At 48.1% G+C, this 19,540-nt stretch overlaps 1 protein-coding gene across 3 annotated transcripts in view; it reads right to left on the reverse strand.

The window, feature by feature from the left end:
• ARHGAP22 (Rho GTPase activating protein 22) overlaps window positions 1-19,540 on the reverse strand; it is a 240,416-nt gene that overhangs the window by 169,845 nt on the left and 51,031 nt on the right. For 2 of the 3 annotated variants that reach the window (XM_073353053.2, XM_073353054.2), the window contains exon 3: window positions 14,108-14,195. The exons of the other annotated variant lie outside the window; for it this stretch is intronic. In XM_073353053.2, the coding sequence (XP_073209154.1) occupies window positions 14,108-14,195 (88 nt within the window). The remainder of the gene's footprint in view (window positions 1-14,107; window positions 14,196-19,540) is intronic. 3 annotated transcript variants of the gene reach the window in all.

Here is a 19,540-nt window from a genome sequence, read left to right on the forward strand (position 1 = left end):
AAGAAATCAGTGCTACTTGAAATGTGTGGTGGAGGAGGGTCAAAAACTTGCAGGCATGTCCCCAACATCAGTTGCTTTAGAATTAATGGCAACCGCGCACACAGCCTGTGGCTGCATGTGGAGCCCACCTTTTTTCTATCAGAGGTTTGGTAAAAGCATTTTTTCCCGACAAAGCCAAAATTTCAGGCCTGATCTACATTACAACATCATCCTTTCAGACAAAGTGAGCTGTAGCTCACGAAAGCTTATGCTCAAATAAATTGGTTAGTCTCTAAGGTGCCACTAGTACTTGTCTTTTTTTCAGACAGTAAGGCTCCCTGCTGCACCACTGAAGTTGGTGGGAGTTCAGATCCCTATTTAGGCAGCACTGTTCCCTGTGTTTTGGGGCTCAGTGCAGGAAACGCTGGGGGAAATCCTCTGGCCTGTGTTGTGCAGGAGGTCTGACTAGATTATGAGGTCAGAAGGGATCATTATGATAATCTAAGATGGCCGGATGTGGCTTTAAGAAAATATCCAGCATAAGAGAAGCCGTTTGAGAGTGAACTGCATGAGCAGCTTTCTGCTTCCATTGCTCTGCTGCAGCGTCTCATAAATTGAATATTAAAAGAAGAAATGGCAAGACAAACATAAGCATTAATATACTGCACCTGAAACATTATCTGCCCCCTGGAGATGCATTGATTTACTCCTCCCACTGTCAGAGTGAAAGAAAACGTGCAGCCTCAGCAGATATTCTGACCACGGGACATCTCAGATGCATGAGATCAAGAGGGAAGACAGCGCAAGTGAACCTACCTGCCATCTCAGCTCAATATTGCTGGTAGGCCCTGGCCAACAAGCCCAACTTCATTATAGCCATAATACAAGTTATGCCAAACCAGAAACCAGCCTTGTGTTTAACTCATTTAGGGCTGTGAGGCCATATATCAATTACACAGACAGGCCCTGATCCTGCAAACACTTGTAGACAAGGGGAGTCCAGCTGTCTTCAATGGGACTTCTCATGGGAGCATGTGTGGGATCAGGGCCTAAACCCACACATAGCTCATTCATGGATTTTCTTTTCTTTCTACTCAGTAAAAGGGAATTTCAGGGTTGGCATTTGCTATCCTCTACAGCAGTGGTCCCCAACCTTCTTGTGGGAAGAGCATATTGCTATTCCCAGAAGACTGTGGTGGGCGCCGAACACTCTGCTGCCAAAATGCCGCTAATGAGCACGGCCACCTTGGGGACCACTGACCTACAGTGTAATGTGAGCTATTAAAGTGCTGCACATAGTCCATTTTATTGCACTATTTTATATAATACCCACCTCTTTAGATCTTAAAGCACTTTATAAAGGACTGTTTTATTATCCCCATGTGGGGAAACTGAGTCACAGAGGTAAAGTGACTTGCCCAAAGTCACCCAGTAGGTCAGTGGCAGAGCTTACAGAAGTCAAGTCTCCCTGGGTCCACTTCAGCGCTCTATTAGGCCCATTTCTATAACACTGATGATCCTGAAGAATCCCAAAGCAATGCATAAAAGGGATATGCCAAACTGCATCAATCAGATCATTCACCCAGCAATTAAATGCAGCTACCTCTGGGGTGAAACACACTGTAATCCCACTGCACAACATGCAGGAACAGGTCAGGAAGTGAAGAACAATACTGCTTCTGACTGAAATTGGCAGGAAACTTTATGAAGGCAGAATACCTCTACAATTGTTATAAATTGTAATTTGGCCAGGGCACTGGTACCCAATAAAGCTGCTCTAGCAAAGAATGCTAGAGGGGTCTTCAGTGGTCACAAGAGGCTTTGGCCTTTCATTTCATCTTGAAGGCAGTGCCCTCAACAGTAGAGCATGCCTTAACACCTAGCTGGAGCACTGGCTTACTGGGAAGAAGCTGCAGGGGTTGATAATGTGAAGCTCGTTACAGTTTTAAGTGGAGTACTTGTGGCACCTTAGACTAACCAATTTATTTGAGCATAAGCTTTCGTGAGCTACAGCTCACTTCATTGGATGCATTCAGTGGAAAATACAGTGGGGAGATTTATATACACAGAGAACATGGAACAATGGGTGTTACCCTACACACTGTAACGAGAGTGATCAGGTAAGGGCTCTCCCTAATCCAATCCTTATAGATAAGGGTCACACTATCCGTGTACTGCTAGCCTGGCCCATTGTTCTGCATCAGCCAAGCTGCTGGGTACATGTTACAATACACTGTCTATTGGGCCATATATATTTCCTGTTGGTAGACACTGGGCTTGAGGAATATAAAGTGTTAAGGAAAATCACCTGGGAACAGCTGGTGAATACAGTTTAACAACACTCTGCTAGCAGGAAATTATTTATGAAGCTATTTAGGCTTAATGCTCCTCTCCCAATGGGCCATGTGTTGATTTGTTTGAAGTTGTTAAAACAGCCCTTTCTCCTGAAAGCCGGTGTGTGCACTGAAAGACAGCCAGGAAAAGGGGTGCCCCTGAGAGTGCCTGTAGCTATCTGACGAGTAAACATGCCAGCATGAGACGCTATTAGCCACGGAGCTGGGGCTGCATGCTACCAGAGGCTACAGGGCATTTCCTCCCAAAGGAAGCCAGGTTGCTGATGCTTCCAGAGGGAGGGCAGTAGGGTTGCCAGGCGTCTGGTTTTTGACCTGAATGCCTGGTTGAAAAGTGACCCTGGTGGCTCTGGTCAGCATTACTGACCGTGCTGCTTAAAGTCCAGTCGGCAGTGCAGTAGAGCTAAGACAGGCTCTCTGCCTGCTCTGGCTCCTCGAAGCAGTAGCATGTCCTCTCTCCGGCTCCTAGGCGCAGGGGTGGCCAGGGAGCTCTGTGTGCTGCCCCTACCCCAAACACTGGCTCTGTAGCTCTCATTGGCCAGCAACCATGGCCAGTGGGAGTGGCGCCTGCAGGCAGGGGCAGTGTGTGGAGCCCCCTGGTTGCCCCTCTGCCTAGGAGCCGAAGAGGGGACATGCCGCTGCTTCCAGGAGCCGCCTGAGTTAACTAGAGCCTGCACCCCTCACTCCATCCCACACTCCAACCCCCTACGCCAGCCCTGAGCCCCCTCCCGCACCCCCTCCCACACTCCAAACCCCTTGGCCCCAGCCTGGAGCTCCCTCCTGCACCCCAATCCCTGGCTCCACCCCAGAGCCTGCACCCCCAGCTGTAGTCCGCACCCCAACCCCCTGCCCCAGCCTGGTTAAATGAGCGAGTGAGTGAGGGTGGGGAGAGAGTGAGCGATAGGGGGGAGGGGGTATGGAGTGAACAGAGAGTGGGGCCTCGGAGAAGGAGCAGGGCAGCGGCTGGGCCTAGGGGCATCGGTGTTTGGTTTTCTGCAATCAGAAAGCTGGCAACCCTAGAGGGCAGCTTTAACTTGAGGCCTGGGTTTCAAAAGCCCTGCTGGCATATTGGAGCTGTGGGTCCCAGGATTGTGAGAGCCTTGCATTGTCACTGCCCCCTTTCCTGGGGGATTTTACACTGCCCCTGAGCCCAGGGTCATGCCAGCTGGAGCCAGCATAACTTGGGATGGATTAAGCATGCAATATAACTGAACCAAGGCAAAATCAGTTTATAATCTGGAATAAAAGAGTTCCTGGGGTCACTGTCCCCTAGATGTCCAATGCAGACGCAGCCCGTAGGCCCTGCATACCCTAGGAAAGGAACCCATGATTGACAAACTATGGCTGCCTCCTGGTTCCCCTTGAAATATGTTAGCTGCCAGTATAGGCTGGCCCAAACCATTTTCAACACCAGCTGCAGAAAGCATGAAAGGAGGTCTAAGTACACTTTCAGTAAGTGGAGTTGGAAGTGGTTTGCTCTTGTTGGAGAGGGTCCATGGGGTCCCATGGCTGAGTCATTCTCCCAAGGTCAGTAGTCCTACACAGCACTGTCAGATCCTGAAGGGTTGCATGAGTGCAAGGGACAGGATGTTCCAACTGGAAGTAGAAATTGATAGAGCCTGTCCCCAGCCCTGGGGCTGCAGCAGAGAGAAATGCCTCTCCCGCCGCCCTGGGGTTTTTTGTTTTTGCTGGTGGCATACATCACCTTAATATTGGTGCCACACAACAAAATTCATTCCTCGTATGGGTAGAAAAAATTAGAGGAAACATTGCTCAGGACTCCTGGGTTCTGTTACTGAAATCCAGGGAACTACAGGTGCTCAGGGCTATAAATACACCCCATGGATTTATACAGACAAAGATACCCCAGGAAGGGAGCTCATCTCGCCTGTACTGAGTCACTTTTATTATGGATGCTGAATCAAAATCATTTAAATTCATTTTAGTGAAAAGCCAATGCAAAGAAAGAAAATATAAAATGCCAGACTTTGTTCACAGTCCCAAGTGTGTGGTAGCTCAGTGTGTGTGGGACAACGCTACTGAAGAACTGTAGTGTATTGATGATTTGCTTTTGATCACTCAATGACTGTGGTTGTTAATTTTTCATTTAAAGAAGCGCTATGATTGAAAGGTTCTGGTCACTTAATAAAATATAACTGAAAGTGAGCCCTAAAGGCATGGCAGCAAGAAGCAGCACCATCTAGTGCTCAGAATGGGAGTGGAACCTGCATGAGTAAAGGTAGCTGAAAAGATATTGCAGTGTGGGCCAAAGAGACCACTTCTTGCAGACCACAACTTGAAAGGTGGCAATTCAGCACAGGAACACAGGCAGGCTCAGGTTGTGTTTAGCTTGCACATAAAGGGACCTGCAATTGACAAAAGCTAAGCAGATCTCAAACGTTATTCCCAGGCCAAGATGTTATCTTAAAAGGGACAGCAGTCCAGGCTCTAGGGCCGTTCTAGAGCATGTTTTCCCAGGCTCAGTGTCTGTGCGACTCCTGGCAGAATATCTTTAAAGCCACCGCAATCCTCTTTCCCTGCACGTGGGCCAGAGTGATGGGTCACAAGACACCCCTTACCCCTTCACTTGGTAAGAGGAGAAAAATCTATCTAGCTTTCCCAAAGACAAAGCTGTTACTAATGATACAGAAGGGCTGCTACATATTAGCACATACTCTGAACCCTGGGAGGCTTGGGCAGGGGCAAAAACCAAAGCTGGGGAAAGGTCCTGTAACCCTGACCCCAGTGAAGGCACAGCAGCATTCGAAGCTACTGGCAGCTCTCTGTCCCCAGACTGTGAATGCAGAGCAAAGGAATTTCTTAATCACAGGTTTCAGAGTAACAGCCGTGTTAGTCTGTATTCGCAAAAAGAAAAGGAGTACTTGTGGCACCTTAGAGACTAACCAATTTATTTGAGCATGCTCAAATAAATTGGTTAGTCTCTAAGGTGCCACAAGTACTCCTTTTCTTTTTTCTTAATCACAGCCACTTTTCTCTAAAAGCACTAGGGAATTATAGATCTTTGGAAAATAAAGTCCTGACGGCAACCTCTCAGTCTGATCTCAGGCTTTCTGTAAGCCAGCATCCTTAGGTGAGTCAGAGTCTCTTCCGCTTTCACTCCCTCCAGCAACTCCTGCTGACATATGGCAGTAGAAAAGCCCCTGGCTTAGATCTGTCTCTGTCCCATTTCTGCTCACGTGCTGTTGCAGGGGAACTGCAGCTTTTTGTGTAGGGAGCTCATGGTTCTTGTGGATGGGTCAGTAGCTGAGAGACAATCAGAGTTAATTCCCCCTTTATGGCTTTCACTGAACATCTTCTCTGAGGAATCCCCCATTCTTCGGAGCACCCACTGTCTAGTAGACCCAGAACTTGTCAGGACAAGGCTGTTTTTTTCCAACTCACCCTGGATGGTTTAATTGATGTTACAGTGTAAAAGGGAAGGTTACCATCAAAATGGAGTTTGCAATTTGACACAAACACCCCCAGTCTGTCACCCAAGGTAGTGGAAAAGAGGGACATTTGGGAGAGAGGAAGAGAAGGGAGGGAAGGTGGGAGGTAGAGGATGGGGGCTGGTCCTGGAGTGACAGACAGGGAGAGAGGTAGGGTGTGAAGGGCAGAGCAAACAGCCAATCAGCAGATGGCACATGTCCTGCAAACTGAAGAAGGCAGAGTCTGATGACATCAGCCATGGTCAGGGGTTTATGAAAGCTGCTCCAGCCAGGGGAAGTGTCTCTGCTTTTGGGAAGACATTTGGGCTTGGTCCCCCAGGGGGGCATTCCTTCCTCCTCAATCTGATCTGGGGTGCACTCACTCCGCTGGTCATACTGCTGCCTTCAGTCTCATTTCATGCAGATCAAAAGGTCAAGATCATGACATACTAAGTGAGAACACTGGCCTGTGTCGCAGAGCTTTAGTCGGGGGGTTTCTTCCAGCCCAGAGTGATAAGTATACTCCCAGGAGGCCGTGCATACAACCCCTATGAACTCCCTGCTCCACCAGGAGCCCCTTACAGTACCCAGAGGAATCAATCCCATGCATCTAGTGCGAAACAGAACACCCTGCTTGGAGAAGCACATTAAAGCCATGAGAAAAGGAGTACTTGTGGCACCTTAGAGACTAACCAATTTATTTGAGCATAAGCTCATGTAGCTCACGAAAGCTTATGCTCAAATAAATTGGTTAGTCTCTAAGGTGCCACAAGTACTCCTTTTCTTTTTGCGAATACAGACTAACACGGCTGTTACTCTGAAACCTGTCATTAAAGTCATGGCACATCTACACTCTGCGTCTATAAGCTGTGAAAACCAGCCATGGGGGTGGGGGGTGGGGTAGGTGAGCAGCAATGGGTATCAGGCTCTCAGGAGTAACTGATAATAACTGGAACTGCCGTAAATCAGGCTGAGCAGAACACAGGGCTTTCAGCACTAAAATATTCCTCAGACCTGCCAGCCACAGGGAGGGCATTGGGGGACTGATCCTGTAAACACCAATGCTCAGAAGTAATCCTTACTGGGATATCTCCACTGAAGCCAGTGTGGTCACTGACATACTTAGAGACCATGTGTGAGTGTGTGTCGGATTAGGCCAACAATTTAAAGTAAGGCTGATTATGGGTCCTCTAGTTTTACTGCTTCCTGTCTGGAACCATAAAAAAAGCCCAGTGTCACACAAATGTATGCCCAGAAAAGCAGAGACAGTTGCCAACACTGGGCTTCTGGAGTTAACTGAACTTCAGGCAGCAATTCGGATTTCCTGCTGTAATTAGAACATTGAATTATATTTAAATGGAGGCATTAAGCAATTTTTCCCTCTAATTATTTTAATTAAACCCTGACATGGTAAGGACTGGGGAGGAAAGGATGAGATGACTTCACATGTCTTGTTCTGCTGGGCCACACACAGCTCTAGGATTTCAGGTGTGTGGGTGACGTTCATCTTGCCATGACAAAAGAAAAGCTAATGTCTTTCAACTTATGGCCTGATCGCCTTTAGTCATACGCACCAGCCCTCACCCACTGGAGGCACAAAAGTCAGTCCTTGGTGCTGCGTTGCGTGCTGAACTCCGGGAGGCAATGTGGCAGACACAGATGGAAGCCCTCCTGGGGAGCATTTGCAACACGATCCATAGAAAGGGGGGCAGCATCCTTGCTGCACTGCCTGGCCCATTCACCCTTTCCCCCCCCCCCACCACTACTACCACCCCTTTTGGGCATACAGTGCATGCGGGAACAGGGTCTCTTGTGGCTCTGTGCAAGGTCTGGATAGGACCCAAATTGGGTTCCTCACCGCACAAGATTTGGCCAGAACCTGGCCCTCAAATAAAGTGGCTTTGGTAGAGCTACTCTCTTATTAGAAGCCATTACTCAAGTGTAATGATGGCAGAATTGGGCCCATAATCTTTTATATCTGCTGTGAAAGTCATGCTACAAAACATGGAATTTGAGCAAATCGCAGTAATTCCATGGCTAAATTTTCTTTTTAAAAGGGTTGCCAAAGCCCTTGTGGTTTTGAAGATAACCTTCCAAACATGTGGCAAGTGTAACTGATGCACTGATGTCTGTCTGAGTCTGCAGGCAGCCTGAAACAACAGCTCTAAGGAGAGGTATGAACTGCTCCATTCACCTCAAGGGGCTGTTAACGCTGTTGTCATTGAGTTTCAATGTAAATAGCAATGTTATTAACTATCACATCAGCAGAAAGGCTTGGTCAGTGTATTGATTCATCATGGTTGGATGCAGCGGGGGCTATTGGGGTGGGAGGCAGCATAGCAGTTGGTTACCATCGGGGCTGTTCAGAGGCCTGAGGTACTCTTGCCCCATCCTCCAGCCAAGCACCTCAACTGCCTCCTCAGCCCCATTCGTGTATTCCTTCCTTGGTCCCAACAGTTCTTTACCCTCCACCCTATAACAACCTCTAGGGTAAGCTTGCCAACACAGAGATCTCTGCCCTACTGAAAATGGAACATTGGGACAGCTTAAAATCAGCTGAACTTACCAGGGAAATCAATATCCCAAGAGGCACTGGGGAGACACTATCATTCAGATTCCATTGTAGCGCTGACTGTGCCTGATCCTGCAGAGGAACTTCTAGCCAGTGTCAGACTGCTGCAGAAACCAGGAGGCCTGGCAGCTGAACTTAGAGCCAGCTTGCCACAGGGCATTAAAGTATCACTGCCGCCAGATCAGAGGCTGTGAGCAGTCGTTATTCTAGCAAAGCTCCCCCTGATCTCTAGCGAGACCAGGCCCTACATCTCTAAGCATGTCACTCTATTACAGAGGTGGGCAAACTATGGCCCACGGGCCACATCCGGTCTGCAGGACCGTCCTGCCCAGCCCCTGAGCTCCTGGTCCGGGAGGCTAGCCCCAGGCCCCTCCCCTGCTGTTCCCCCTTCCCCGCAGCCTTACCTCGCTGCGCCGCCGGCACAATGCTCTGGACGGCATGGCTGCAGAGCCTGGCCTGACCCAGTGCTCTGTGCTGCGCGGCTACCTGTCCTGATGCAGCCGTGCTGCCAGCCACTGGTGCTCCAGGCAGTGCGGTAAGGGGGCAGGGAGTGGTGGGGGGGAGGTTGGATAGAGGGCAGGGGAGTTCAGGGGGTGGTCAGGTGCTGGGGGAGTGGATAGGGGTTGGGGTGGTCAGAGGGTGGGGAACAGGGGGTTGAATGGGGGCAGGGGTCCTGGGGCAGGCCAGTCAGGAAGGAGAGGAGGGGTTGGAAGGGCCGGCAGGAGGCAGTCAGGAGATGAGAAGCACGGGTGGGTCGGATAGGGGGCGGGGGCCAGGCCATGCCTGGCTGTTTGGGGAGGCACAACCTCCCCTAAGCGGCCCTCCATACAAGTTCAGAAACCCAATGCGGCCCTCGGGCCAAAAAGTTTGCCCGCCCCTGCTCTATTAGATGCTCCCAGCATTGCTTACAGCATTTTACCATCCTGGTGTGCCCTTGTAATCCAGGCTAACACTGTGGCTGTGTCTTCCACCACTGTCCAGATTTGAGTCAGCTACTGCCTTCATGGTTTAAGTCTGCTACTGCCTCCATGTTAACAGAGCTGGTCCTTCACCTCCAGCAGTAGTAGTTTACTCCTTTAGATCCAGAGATCCTGGTTCAGTCCTAAGTTCCCTGTAAGCTGCACGGCTGCGCAGCATCCTATTAAGTGCTGTGCAGGTGCTCAGGGAACCGGCCCGGCCGGGACCAGCCACAGCTGGGGGAGAGACGTCCCTCCCTCAGCCCCAACTCAGCCCCGGGCTGAACCTGCATCCCCCGGCCCCAACCCAGCCCCAGACCTGCCGCGGCCGGGGGACAGGCACCCCTTCCCTGGCCCCAACCCAGCCCCGGACCAGACCTGCCGCGGCTGGGGGAGGGGCACCTATCCCGCAGCCTCAGCCCCAGAGCTGCCGAGACAGGGAGAGGCGCCTCTTCCCCGAGCCCAGGTGCTGCTGCGGGGAGAGAGAGCTGTGGGGAGTCTTCTCTTCCTACCATAGCCCCGGGGCAGCCTTCACCCCAAACCCCTCATCCTGGCCCCACCCCAGAGCCCGCACCCCCAGCTGGAGCCCTCACCCCCCACCCTCTGCCCCAGCCCTGAGCCCCTCATACCTAGCCCAGCCGAAGCCCTCACCCCCCACCCACCCCAAGCCTCTGCCCAGCCTGAGCCCCCTCCCACACTCCGAACCCCTCGGCCCCACCCCCACCACATGAATTTTGTTATGTGCGCCAGTGGTTGGAGCAGTGGAAATTGGGCCTAGTAGTCAGTGCAGTGGCAGTCAGCCCAGGAAATGGAGCTGGAGGTCAGACCCAGAATCAGGAGTCAAAAGCAGAGTCCAAACAAGGCAAGCGTAGGACTGGGAGCTGGACTGGAGCAGGTGGAGTCTGTCACCACTATCAGGCAGGGGAGAGTCCCAAGGGCAGACTGAACAGGTGCTATGGCTCCTGTGAGGCTTATACATCTGCCCTGCAGTCACCAGACCAGCTCCTGGCTTGTGGATTGACTGAGCCTAGCACAGGAATGACTCACCCACTGCATGTAGCTTAATCAGGCTCTAGTTCAGGGACTCCTCATGCAGCCAGCCTTCTGCCTGCCAGGGAGTGGGTCATCGAGCCACACCCCCAGCTGTCTAACTCTCCTTTGGCTGGAGAGTAGCTTCACAGCCTCTCTCATGTCCCTAGTTAACCTTCCCCCCAGCTGCATTATACAGCTTGGAGAGGGACTCAATGAAACATGAATAATACTAAGTGCCCATCATTAGCTCTTGTTACGCAGCAGAAAATCAATACAGGCTCTGTTACAATATGGGACATGCTGTTACTACTGGCCCTGTGTTTTGAGGACACTGCTACAGCAGCCTGCAGCATAGAAAAGCTGATAAAGGCCGAGCAGCAGTTCTGGGAACTAGGCTACTGCAGCCCTGGCTATTAATCACACATTTATTTGCAGGTGGCTTGTGCCAGAAAGACTTTACGGAGCCTCAGCATTTCCTTGCGGACCAGGTAAGACAAAGCTTTCACCCTTCCACTGTACCAGACACTGGGTTTCTGCAGACACCTGGTGGCAGCAATATTATCAGTAAGGATAACATACTTTGGTCTTGAATTTCTTTCTTTAAACAATTCTCCCTTCCAGTCACATGTACAATAAAAACCATTAACACACACAGATTGCCCTTGTTATCCCAAGATCCCAAACTCCACTATGAAGAGTGAGTATTGTTATCCTTGCAAGTGTATAACCCCCATTTTACAATAGGGAAAATGAGTCGCAGGGTGATGAAGTTCCCCCAGTCACACAGCTTATCTGGGTCAGAGCTGGGGACTAAACCCAGATGACCTGACACTAACACCTAGACTTTAGCCATACAATCATCCATCCTTCCTCTTCTATACAGCATCCATTAAAGAGCTGTGCATGGCAGGCCTGGAGCTGTCCACAACCAAAGCCATTTCAAATAGCACACGCAAAACAATGACATCTCAGGCCAAACACAGCCTGGGGCAGGTGCGATGCAAGCAGGATATGGACAGCTCCAGGCCACATCCACCAATGATGCAAGTGCCAAGTGACTCTCTGCGGATGTGCATTAGCTAAATACAGACTTTTCAATAGCCTCAACATCATGCTGTCTGAGCAGCTCAGAAATATTAATGGCCATAGCCTCACAGCACCCCCACTACGTAGGGAAGCTTTATACAAATTTTCCACAAGCTGAGCTGAGGTACAGAAAAGTTAAGTGACTCACCCAAGATGTCTTTAGTAACAGCAGGTATTGAATCCAGATCTCCTAGGTCCCAGTCTAGTGCCTTAAACACAAGGCCACCCTTCCCCTGTGTGCAGGCTAACAAGCTTCCTGACCAACAGCAGTCTTTATCCCAAAAGAGCCCAAATCACTCTGCAAGCTAGTCACATGGATTGCTGCACCCACCCCACGAAATGCAGCCACTTCTAGGTTGTTTAATAGGGCACAGTAACACCATCTAACAGTTCAAGGCAGGAAGTGAAAAAATAACCTCTTACCCCAGTTGAATTTGCAGGACAAATGGAGAGCTGCCAAAAGCTGAAATTCAGCCAGGACAACAGGGTTAATACCGATTGCTACTCTAATAAAGATGCTGTGAGATCTTGAATAACCAAGCTTTGCTTTTATGGCTCATGTGAAAGGCACACCCCAGGCAGTACAAGGATAAAAGGTTGAGAAAAATCTGACCTGGGAGGAAAAGTTTAAAAAACCCAAAAACTGGGCATGTTTAGCCTTGAGACAAGACGACTGAGAGGGGGACCTGAGAAGAGTCTTCAAAATATGCCAAGGGCTGTTGTAAAGAGGATGGTAATCAATGGTTCTCCATGCCCACTGAAGATAGGACAAGAAGTAATAAGCATAATCTGCAGCGAGGGAGAACTAGGATAGATATTAGAAAAAACTTTCTATGAGGAAAGGTAAACATTGGAATAGGCTTCCAAGGGAGGTTGTGGAATTCCCATCACTGAAGGTTAAGAACAGATTAGACAACACTTGTCATAGAGAGCCAGCTCTAGGTTTACTTGGTCCTGCCTTTGTGCAGCTGGGCAGGATTAGATAACCTTGTGAGGGCCTTTCCAGCCCTATGTTCTCTGAGTCTATGATAGCACCACGCTGGGGAACTGGCTTAGAGGAAGGAACCCCAGGTACTAATTGCTACCCCACTTCCTGGAGGTCTCCCAGCTCCCATGCAAATAATGACCCAGCCCCCACCCCCACTTGGGGTGTGGGAATACAGCCAGTGTGGTGCAGCCTGCCTGATGGGTAACTCACATGAGTATTTATGACAGACAGTGATGAGGGAGAAGAAAGTGTCCTTCTCTTCCAGGAAACTTCTAGCGAGTCAACTAGAATGCTGTTGCGGTGGCGTATTCCGATGGCCTGGCTGCTGCAGTAATTGAAAGCTTTTCAGCACTATCTGTCTCCCATACTCTGCCAGATACTGTGACAAGAGGAGTTAAGATAGAACATGGGCCATGGAAGTCCTGTTGGGTTAGATAGCAGGAGCAAGGCTCCCCGACACACTGTTAAAAGCACACCTGCCTCCAGTGCTAATGCACAATGCCTGGACAAATGTACCCTGCCTTGGGAGAGCCAGTCCATTTAGATGTAATTGCATTATGCTGGAGTTTGTTGAGATACGATAGCAGCAGCAGCACCCCGGGGAAACAGAACACCAAGGAAGGAGACAGCTAATCCATGCAGGGGAGATGGACAATGTGAACAGCAAAGCAAGCAACCCACCAGCACATATAAACCACTGCTAGAGAGTGCACGGACAACCTCAGACACCTTCCTCGGCTCCCCATTCCTTCCAGGAGCTCATTCATAAATCCTTCCACCAACTAGCTCCAGCCAACCTTACTGGTCTCATCTATCTCCCTTCTCTCTCCTCTTGCAGTGATCTCAGTTTCCCTGCTATTGGTGTAAGAGCTTGCTCCTCTGCAGCTCCTGCCATCTGCAACAGTCTCCCTGAAGCTCTCAAATGCATTTCAAATTCCAGCAGAAGGCATCCTTGTTCCCCCTTGCCTGTGCCTCTAAATTGCTCTCTCATCTTCCTTGCATCCATCTCTGTAACTGCATTGCTGAGCTCTGGAAAGCCTTTTGGGATAGAGCCCACAGAATAGACGTGAGACAAAATAAAGCTGTAAAAGGGAAGAGTCTCTCTTCCAGAAGCTATGAAAAGGCGCATAATTTTCAGCTGCAGGGAGCATACAGGAAACAGGGGACAAATGTCAGCCACATACTGCCCCTGGAGACACCTGTGAGATGACCTAACAAGGACTCGACCTGGGTAACAGAATGACTGACAATAACCACAGAGTCTTAAGGCTATGATTTTCAAATGCTCCCTTTGAACATCCCAGTCTAAATGACTCTGAACCACTTATGGGTCCTTCTTCCCAAATTCACCTACAGGTTACAAAATACTGTGTACTGGAATGAGATAAAAACATTGTGAATTATTTATTTTCACGGGATCAGTGAAAACTTTGAAAAGCCAAAGAACTTCCTTCCAACAGCCAGGTAAATCTGTGACAGAGCAGAATGTGTCCCTAAACATACCTAGAGCTATCAAACCAGTCCATGGTAAGTGATTACGTGGCCGATAAGGCTAGGTCTGAGCTGCTCTACAACAGAACCTGATGGTTGGATACTGTGCACATGGCATCAGACCTCTCAGAACAGAAATGGGCCTGGCTGGTCAGTTACTGTGTTAAATGGCGGTTGTGAGCAGGACCACGTCAGGTATGAAGGAAAAGGAAATGCTGGCCTACCTGGGGCAATTTCAAAGAGGTGTTTCCCTGGTTCCTCAGCATGAGGGGTCAGCTCGCTCACCTGATTGCCTTGCAGTGGAATGAAACCCTGTAATGGACACAGAAATACCAGTGAAGGGGGAAAGGCCACGAGGAAAGCAGGGAACACAGAACAGGGTTTTGCAGATTTACACCCCTCTCTCTCACTGATAATCTCTCTTTTCCACCCCACCCTTTTCTTTCTGGTCTCTCCCTCCTTCTCTGGGTCTGCCTGTCTAACACTTGCCTCCTCTGTCCTTTCCCACAATCTGGCCACTGTTGATGCAAGAGTCTTCTCCTCTCCCTCAACTGATATTTCTTACTGAGCCCCAGCATGTTCAGTGCTCTACAGTCAGATAAGGAGATACTCGCCACTCCAAGGATCTCTATTTCTGACATCAGCACTACCTCTGCCATTGGGAACAGCCTTCCTGTATCTCCCGGTCTGCTAATGCCATTTCTTATTCGTCTAGTCTGAAAACATCTGTTCTCCTTAACTTCTCTCTCTCTCTCTGATTGTGGTCTGAAAGCCAAACTTCTCATTCGCAGGTGGCTAAGGTTACACACCAACATCCATATTTAGGTGGCCTGATTTTCAGAGGTGCTGCACACCCAATTGCTCTCACTGGCTCCCTCGCTGCAGAGGGAGGCATTTGAAGCAGATCAGCTGACCCAAACTCCCGTGGACCTTGGAGGAATTTGAATCCCAGTCCAAACTCCTCTCACTAGTCCCAAAATCGCAGGCTGTATCTCAAGAGAGGGCTGAGCCACTCCATTTGCTTCCATGTCCAAATGCCCCCAGAGTTTATGGCTGTCTGCAGCTGGGGGCACTGATGGTTCAATGGTATATTTGGATTTGCCAGAAAGGCCTTTAGAGGGATGTCACAGCCATCCACCATCTCCCAGTGGTGCACAGCTGGGCCGCCCATTACCATGGAGAGGAAAGTCCCTCCCCTTATTATGGGCTGGGAGAGGAAGCAGCACTTCCCTTTGAAGTCCTGCTGTGGGAGACCAGAGGGAGCTGGCTAAAAAGTTCCCACTTCAGGTTCTTAGGAATCTATGTGAGGTGAAGAGTGGAATGGCGGGCCAGAGTGACTGGCAGATGAGAAAGGTGGTGAGGGGCAGATGGGCCTGTCCCCCATGGATGTCCTGTCCCCAATGAGCCCACCTGCCTTTGCAGGAAGCTGTTTGTGGCCCAGTGACAATTTTTTCCACTACAACATCCATGACACCCAGATTCCAAATGAGAACACAATGTTCGCCCTGCAGTCATAATTTATATTCATGCACACAGTTGTTATCGGCTTTCAAATCATTTTAACAATAGACAAACCCAAGAGACAATGGAGCGTGTATAATATGCAATGCTGGTAATCAAAATCAATCCCAATTAGATTCTCCATCTGCTTCCAAGTTTGTGTTATTCAAGTAACACAATTCTGGTATTTGATGGGGATGAGAGAACCCAGAATTTCGATTAAAGGAATAAAACCTGCCATGTGACCTTTGCATTCTTCCTTGGGTAGCTGGAAAGACAGTAAATTAATTTTTTCATTTATGTTATTGCATAATTTTTTCTCTAGGAATAATGTCTTTTGCACAGTTGCTTTCTTTGGAGAAATTACTGTAATAAACCAAGGAGCCAGCTGGTACTAAATGTAAATGAATTAAGAGTTTACTCTTTTCTTTGAGTGTATAATGTTGAAATTACCAGACAGAAATTACCGAAGCAGCAATTCTTGACCTGGAAAATATCGTCAGCTGGTAAATAAGCTCGGATTCATCAAGCCTCATGATGCAATGAGTTGGGACTCACTTTCATACAGCCCACTTCATTAAAATAACTCACTGCTCTGAATGGATGGATCATCCTGTCGCTATAGAGGGGGCAAACAGGCATCTCACTAAAACCTGGTAGGGAATGAAGAGTCGGGTCCACTCCTAACACAGTGGTGGGGGAGGCAGCCCCCTTGTCTGAGTGGAGTTGTCTGGTCAACTCTTGTCGTGGTATCTATGGACTCTGGAGGGAGCTTTATTCAGCTCCTCTTAATGAGGGAGATTAGTGTCAGTTGAGAATGGTGACACTCAGGAAAGAATCCACTCCAGAGTTTGGTACTCCATTCCAGTGAATTACATGTTACAATCACTCCAGAGTTTATAAGGCTACAGTCCAGTGAACTAATAACCCACTCAAGATTTTATGGGACTCCTCAACTAGGGAACAGACAATAATAAATGCTAAAAAACCCACCAACCCTATGTTGCTGCATCATTAAGGTTAACAATCGCAAAAAGTTGGGAAATGCAAAAGTTAGTTTCAACAGCAAAATTACCTTGGTTACACTGCACATAATACCTAGCTCTTATGTAGCACTTTTTCATTCATACATCTCAAAGTACTTTACAGCAGAGTATCATTATCCATATTTTACAGATGGGGAAACTGAGACAAAGTGACTTGCCCAACGTCACCCAGAAGGCCAGTGACAGAGCAAAGAACTGATCCCAGGTCTTCCGAGTTCCAGTCATCTATCCACTGGGCAACACTGCTGCATCTGTGCTGTATATTTAATGAAACACACTATTGCTGTTCCTTTGTAGAGAGCAAGAGGAACAGTGTACCAGAAGAAGAGGAAGCAAAATAATATCACCCAGCCTGGTTAGGGGTTCTGCTGGGACTTTAAATAATAAAAAGGCAGGGGCTGCAAAAGTGAAACTGTGCAGTCTTAATGCATTCATGTCATTTTCTCAATTTAATTTCCCTGGATTCTCAAAGAATTCCCCCCCTGTACTTAATATAATTACAACAGATGGGTTTGCCTGGGTTTAAAAAAAAATTGTTAAATTCTTTATGGAAAATTTGACGTGGCTTTGAAAAATGTTCATTTGAAAGAGAAAGGAAGGATGGAGTTGAGTCACAGAAAGCCAACAGCTGGCACACAGTGCTTGAAATCAGAGTGCTAAGAGGGCTGGCCAAGCTCCGGGAGGGACTTGGACCATCTACTGCTGGATGGCCCACCCATGGCTCCTGTGGCAGAGCAACTGTCAGGAGGAGGCTGATGAAGAGGTCTCAAGACTTTGGGGTACATGGGAGCAGCCCATCTGAAACACTGGAAAGGTGGGCAGAGCCCACCAGAAACTAAAGGCCCACCCCCCACAGGCAAGGGAGGGGCCACAGGATAGGAATCAACTGACCGCATAACTTAACTTAATATTGCACTACTGCTGTATTCTTGTTTGGATTGGAACGTTTGTGTTTTTACTAACAGTGTTAAAATATTGAAAACTCAGCTTTTCCTTAAGGGTGAGTGATGCCACCATGCAAGTTGGGGTTCCAACCAGTCAGTACTTCTAATTCTACTGGGCCTGAGAGTCTGGTGCTAGAACTGATCAAACCTCAGAGATCTCATCAGTTTGCTAATTAGGGATTTTAAATAATCAATATAGCCAATAGATGAAGCAAGACTCCTCAGTCACAGAGAGCTTCCCTGTGAAGCTTCCTCCTCCTGGACTAGAAGGGGTTGATGAGGAAGTCTCACGCCAATGTGGAACATGATATCAGGCTGATGGTCCTGAAGATTGAGGTCCTCTATTTATCCACATCTAATGGAGAGACCAATCTCCCCAGTGCTGCCCTGTCAAAGAGCCTCATTGCTGAGCTAGAGGGACCACGTTTAAGGGTGAGAAGGGAGTTCAGTTTCCATGGCCCACTCTTTCTTTGGCCTCTTGTTTTTGACTTGCATCAAGGGAGCTAGTTACATAAAACAAGACAAATACAGATGGGTTACAACAAGTCCCTTGGCTTCAGTTGAGTTTCATCTGCTTACACCAGGATTAGATTTTAGAGCTAGCCAAAATCTTCCATCAAAAAAAAAAAAAAAGGGGGGTTTCCTTCTCTAAAGGTAAAAATGTTTTTTGATGAAGATTTGTGGTTTTGTTGAAAACCCAAAAACCCAAAGATTTTTCCGTTTTAAACCCAAATTTGTGTGAGCTTTTGGTTTGTCATCAAAAACTTGAAATTTATCACATGTAAATGAAATAACTTCCCAGACAGGTCTACTGAATTTGGCCCAGTATTTTGGCTCTCCTAGACAGAGAACCCATTCTCTTCTAGGATTTGCACATTATTTACAGTATGCCAGGTTTAGCCCCGGAGGAAATTATTTAGATGAAATTAAGATAATGAATATATTGCTACAAAGATCTTCACCTAAACTGCAAAAGCACAACATGGCAACTTAACAAGTTCAGCTTCCATTAGCCAGGGAGCTGTTGGATCCATCATTCCACGTCATTAATGAGACTAAATGCCAGAGCTGCAACAACTGGCTTCTTCCTCTTGAACTCTGCATTTGTCAGCAGGACACAGATCAGGAATATGCCAATGAGCACTAAAATGTCATTAATGCAAACACGCTGGGAAAACACAATGATTCAACTCTCTATCACAGAGACAAGTGCGCAGAAAGGGCCTTTAAAAGGGAAAAAAATTATCAAGAGAGCACAGAACTGACTCAACAAACTTTTTCATGCAGTTGAAGGCCATGTGCTCATCAGCCATTCATTGGGATGCATATACATGCAAACCATTGGCAGATACAATATAATATAGACCCGTCAGGAGTTGATCATCCAGTTATTTTTAATTAGAGATGGGCACAAGCCTCAAAGTTTGGACCGAGATTCCAAATTTTCCCAAAGCTCAGGTGTGTTCTGGTCCAAGTAATCTCAGATTTTAGCCTGACATTCCATTTTATTTTTTGTTCATTCTAACATAATATCTATGACTCTCATATTACATCAGTTCTCGCCTGCCATAAGGCACATGGACTTCCAAAAGCTGCTGGCAATGATGGGAAAAAGGATAAGGAAATTACACAGGGAAGCTAAAGAGCAATGGAAAGGAATTATTAGCCAACAGGTGTTTCAGAACTGCTTTCCGGCCCCTCTCCCGACTCAGCAAAGCATTTAAACACAAGCTTAACTCTCACTAATTTCAATGGGACTTCAGCACATGCTTAAAGTTCAGAATAAAGACCATTAGAGTTTCCTCTTTTGGGACTTAGTGCATTCCCCTTCCGGGATAAACAAAGAGTAATGATCTGACTGGAGGATGAAGCCACAGAAAATGACAGATCATCGTGGAACCAGAATGGCTAAAGGGGGCACTAAACTAGAAAAGCGGCTGCAACCCCACACCTGAACGTGCTCTGAAGGTGAGAGGGTTGTCTACAGGGACATTTTGGTGGGGAATCAATGAGGGTCTCTTTCCCCAGCCTGGCTTTTTGCAGGCAGTTTGGAAATCAATACAGCCAAATCAGTTCTATTCCAGACAAAACCCAATATCGACACTGACGTGTCAGCATTAGCTGTTTAACTGCTGATCGTTGTAGAGAATGGAATGGGGGAGGGGGG

This window comes from Lepidochelys kempii, chromosome 7 (genome assembly GCF_965140285.1).
Source record: "Lepidochelys kempii isolate rLepKem1 chromosome 7, rLepKem1.hap1, whole genome shotgun sequence".
NCBI lineage: Eukaryota > Metazoa > Chordata > Testudines > Cheloniidae > Lepidochelys > Lepidochelys kempii.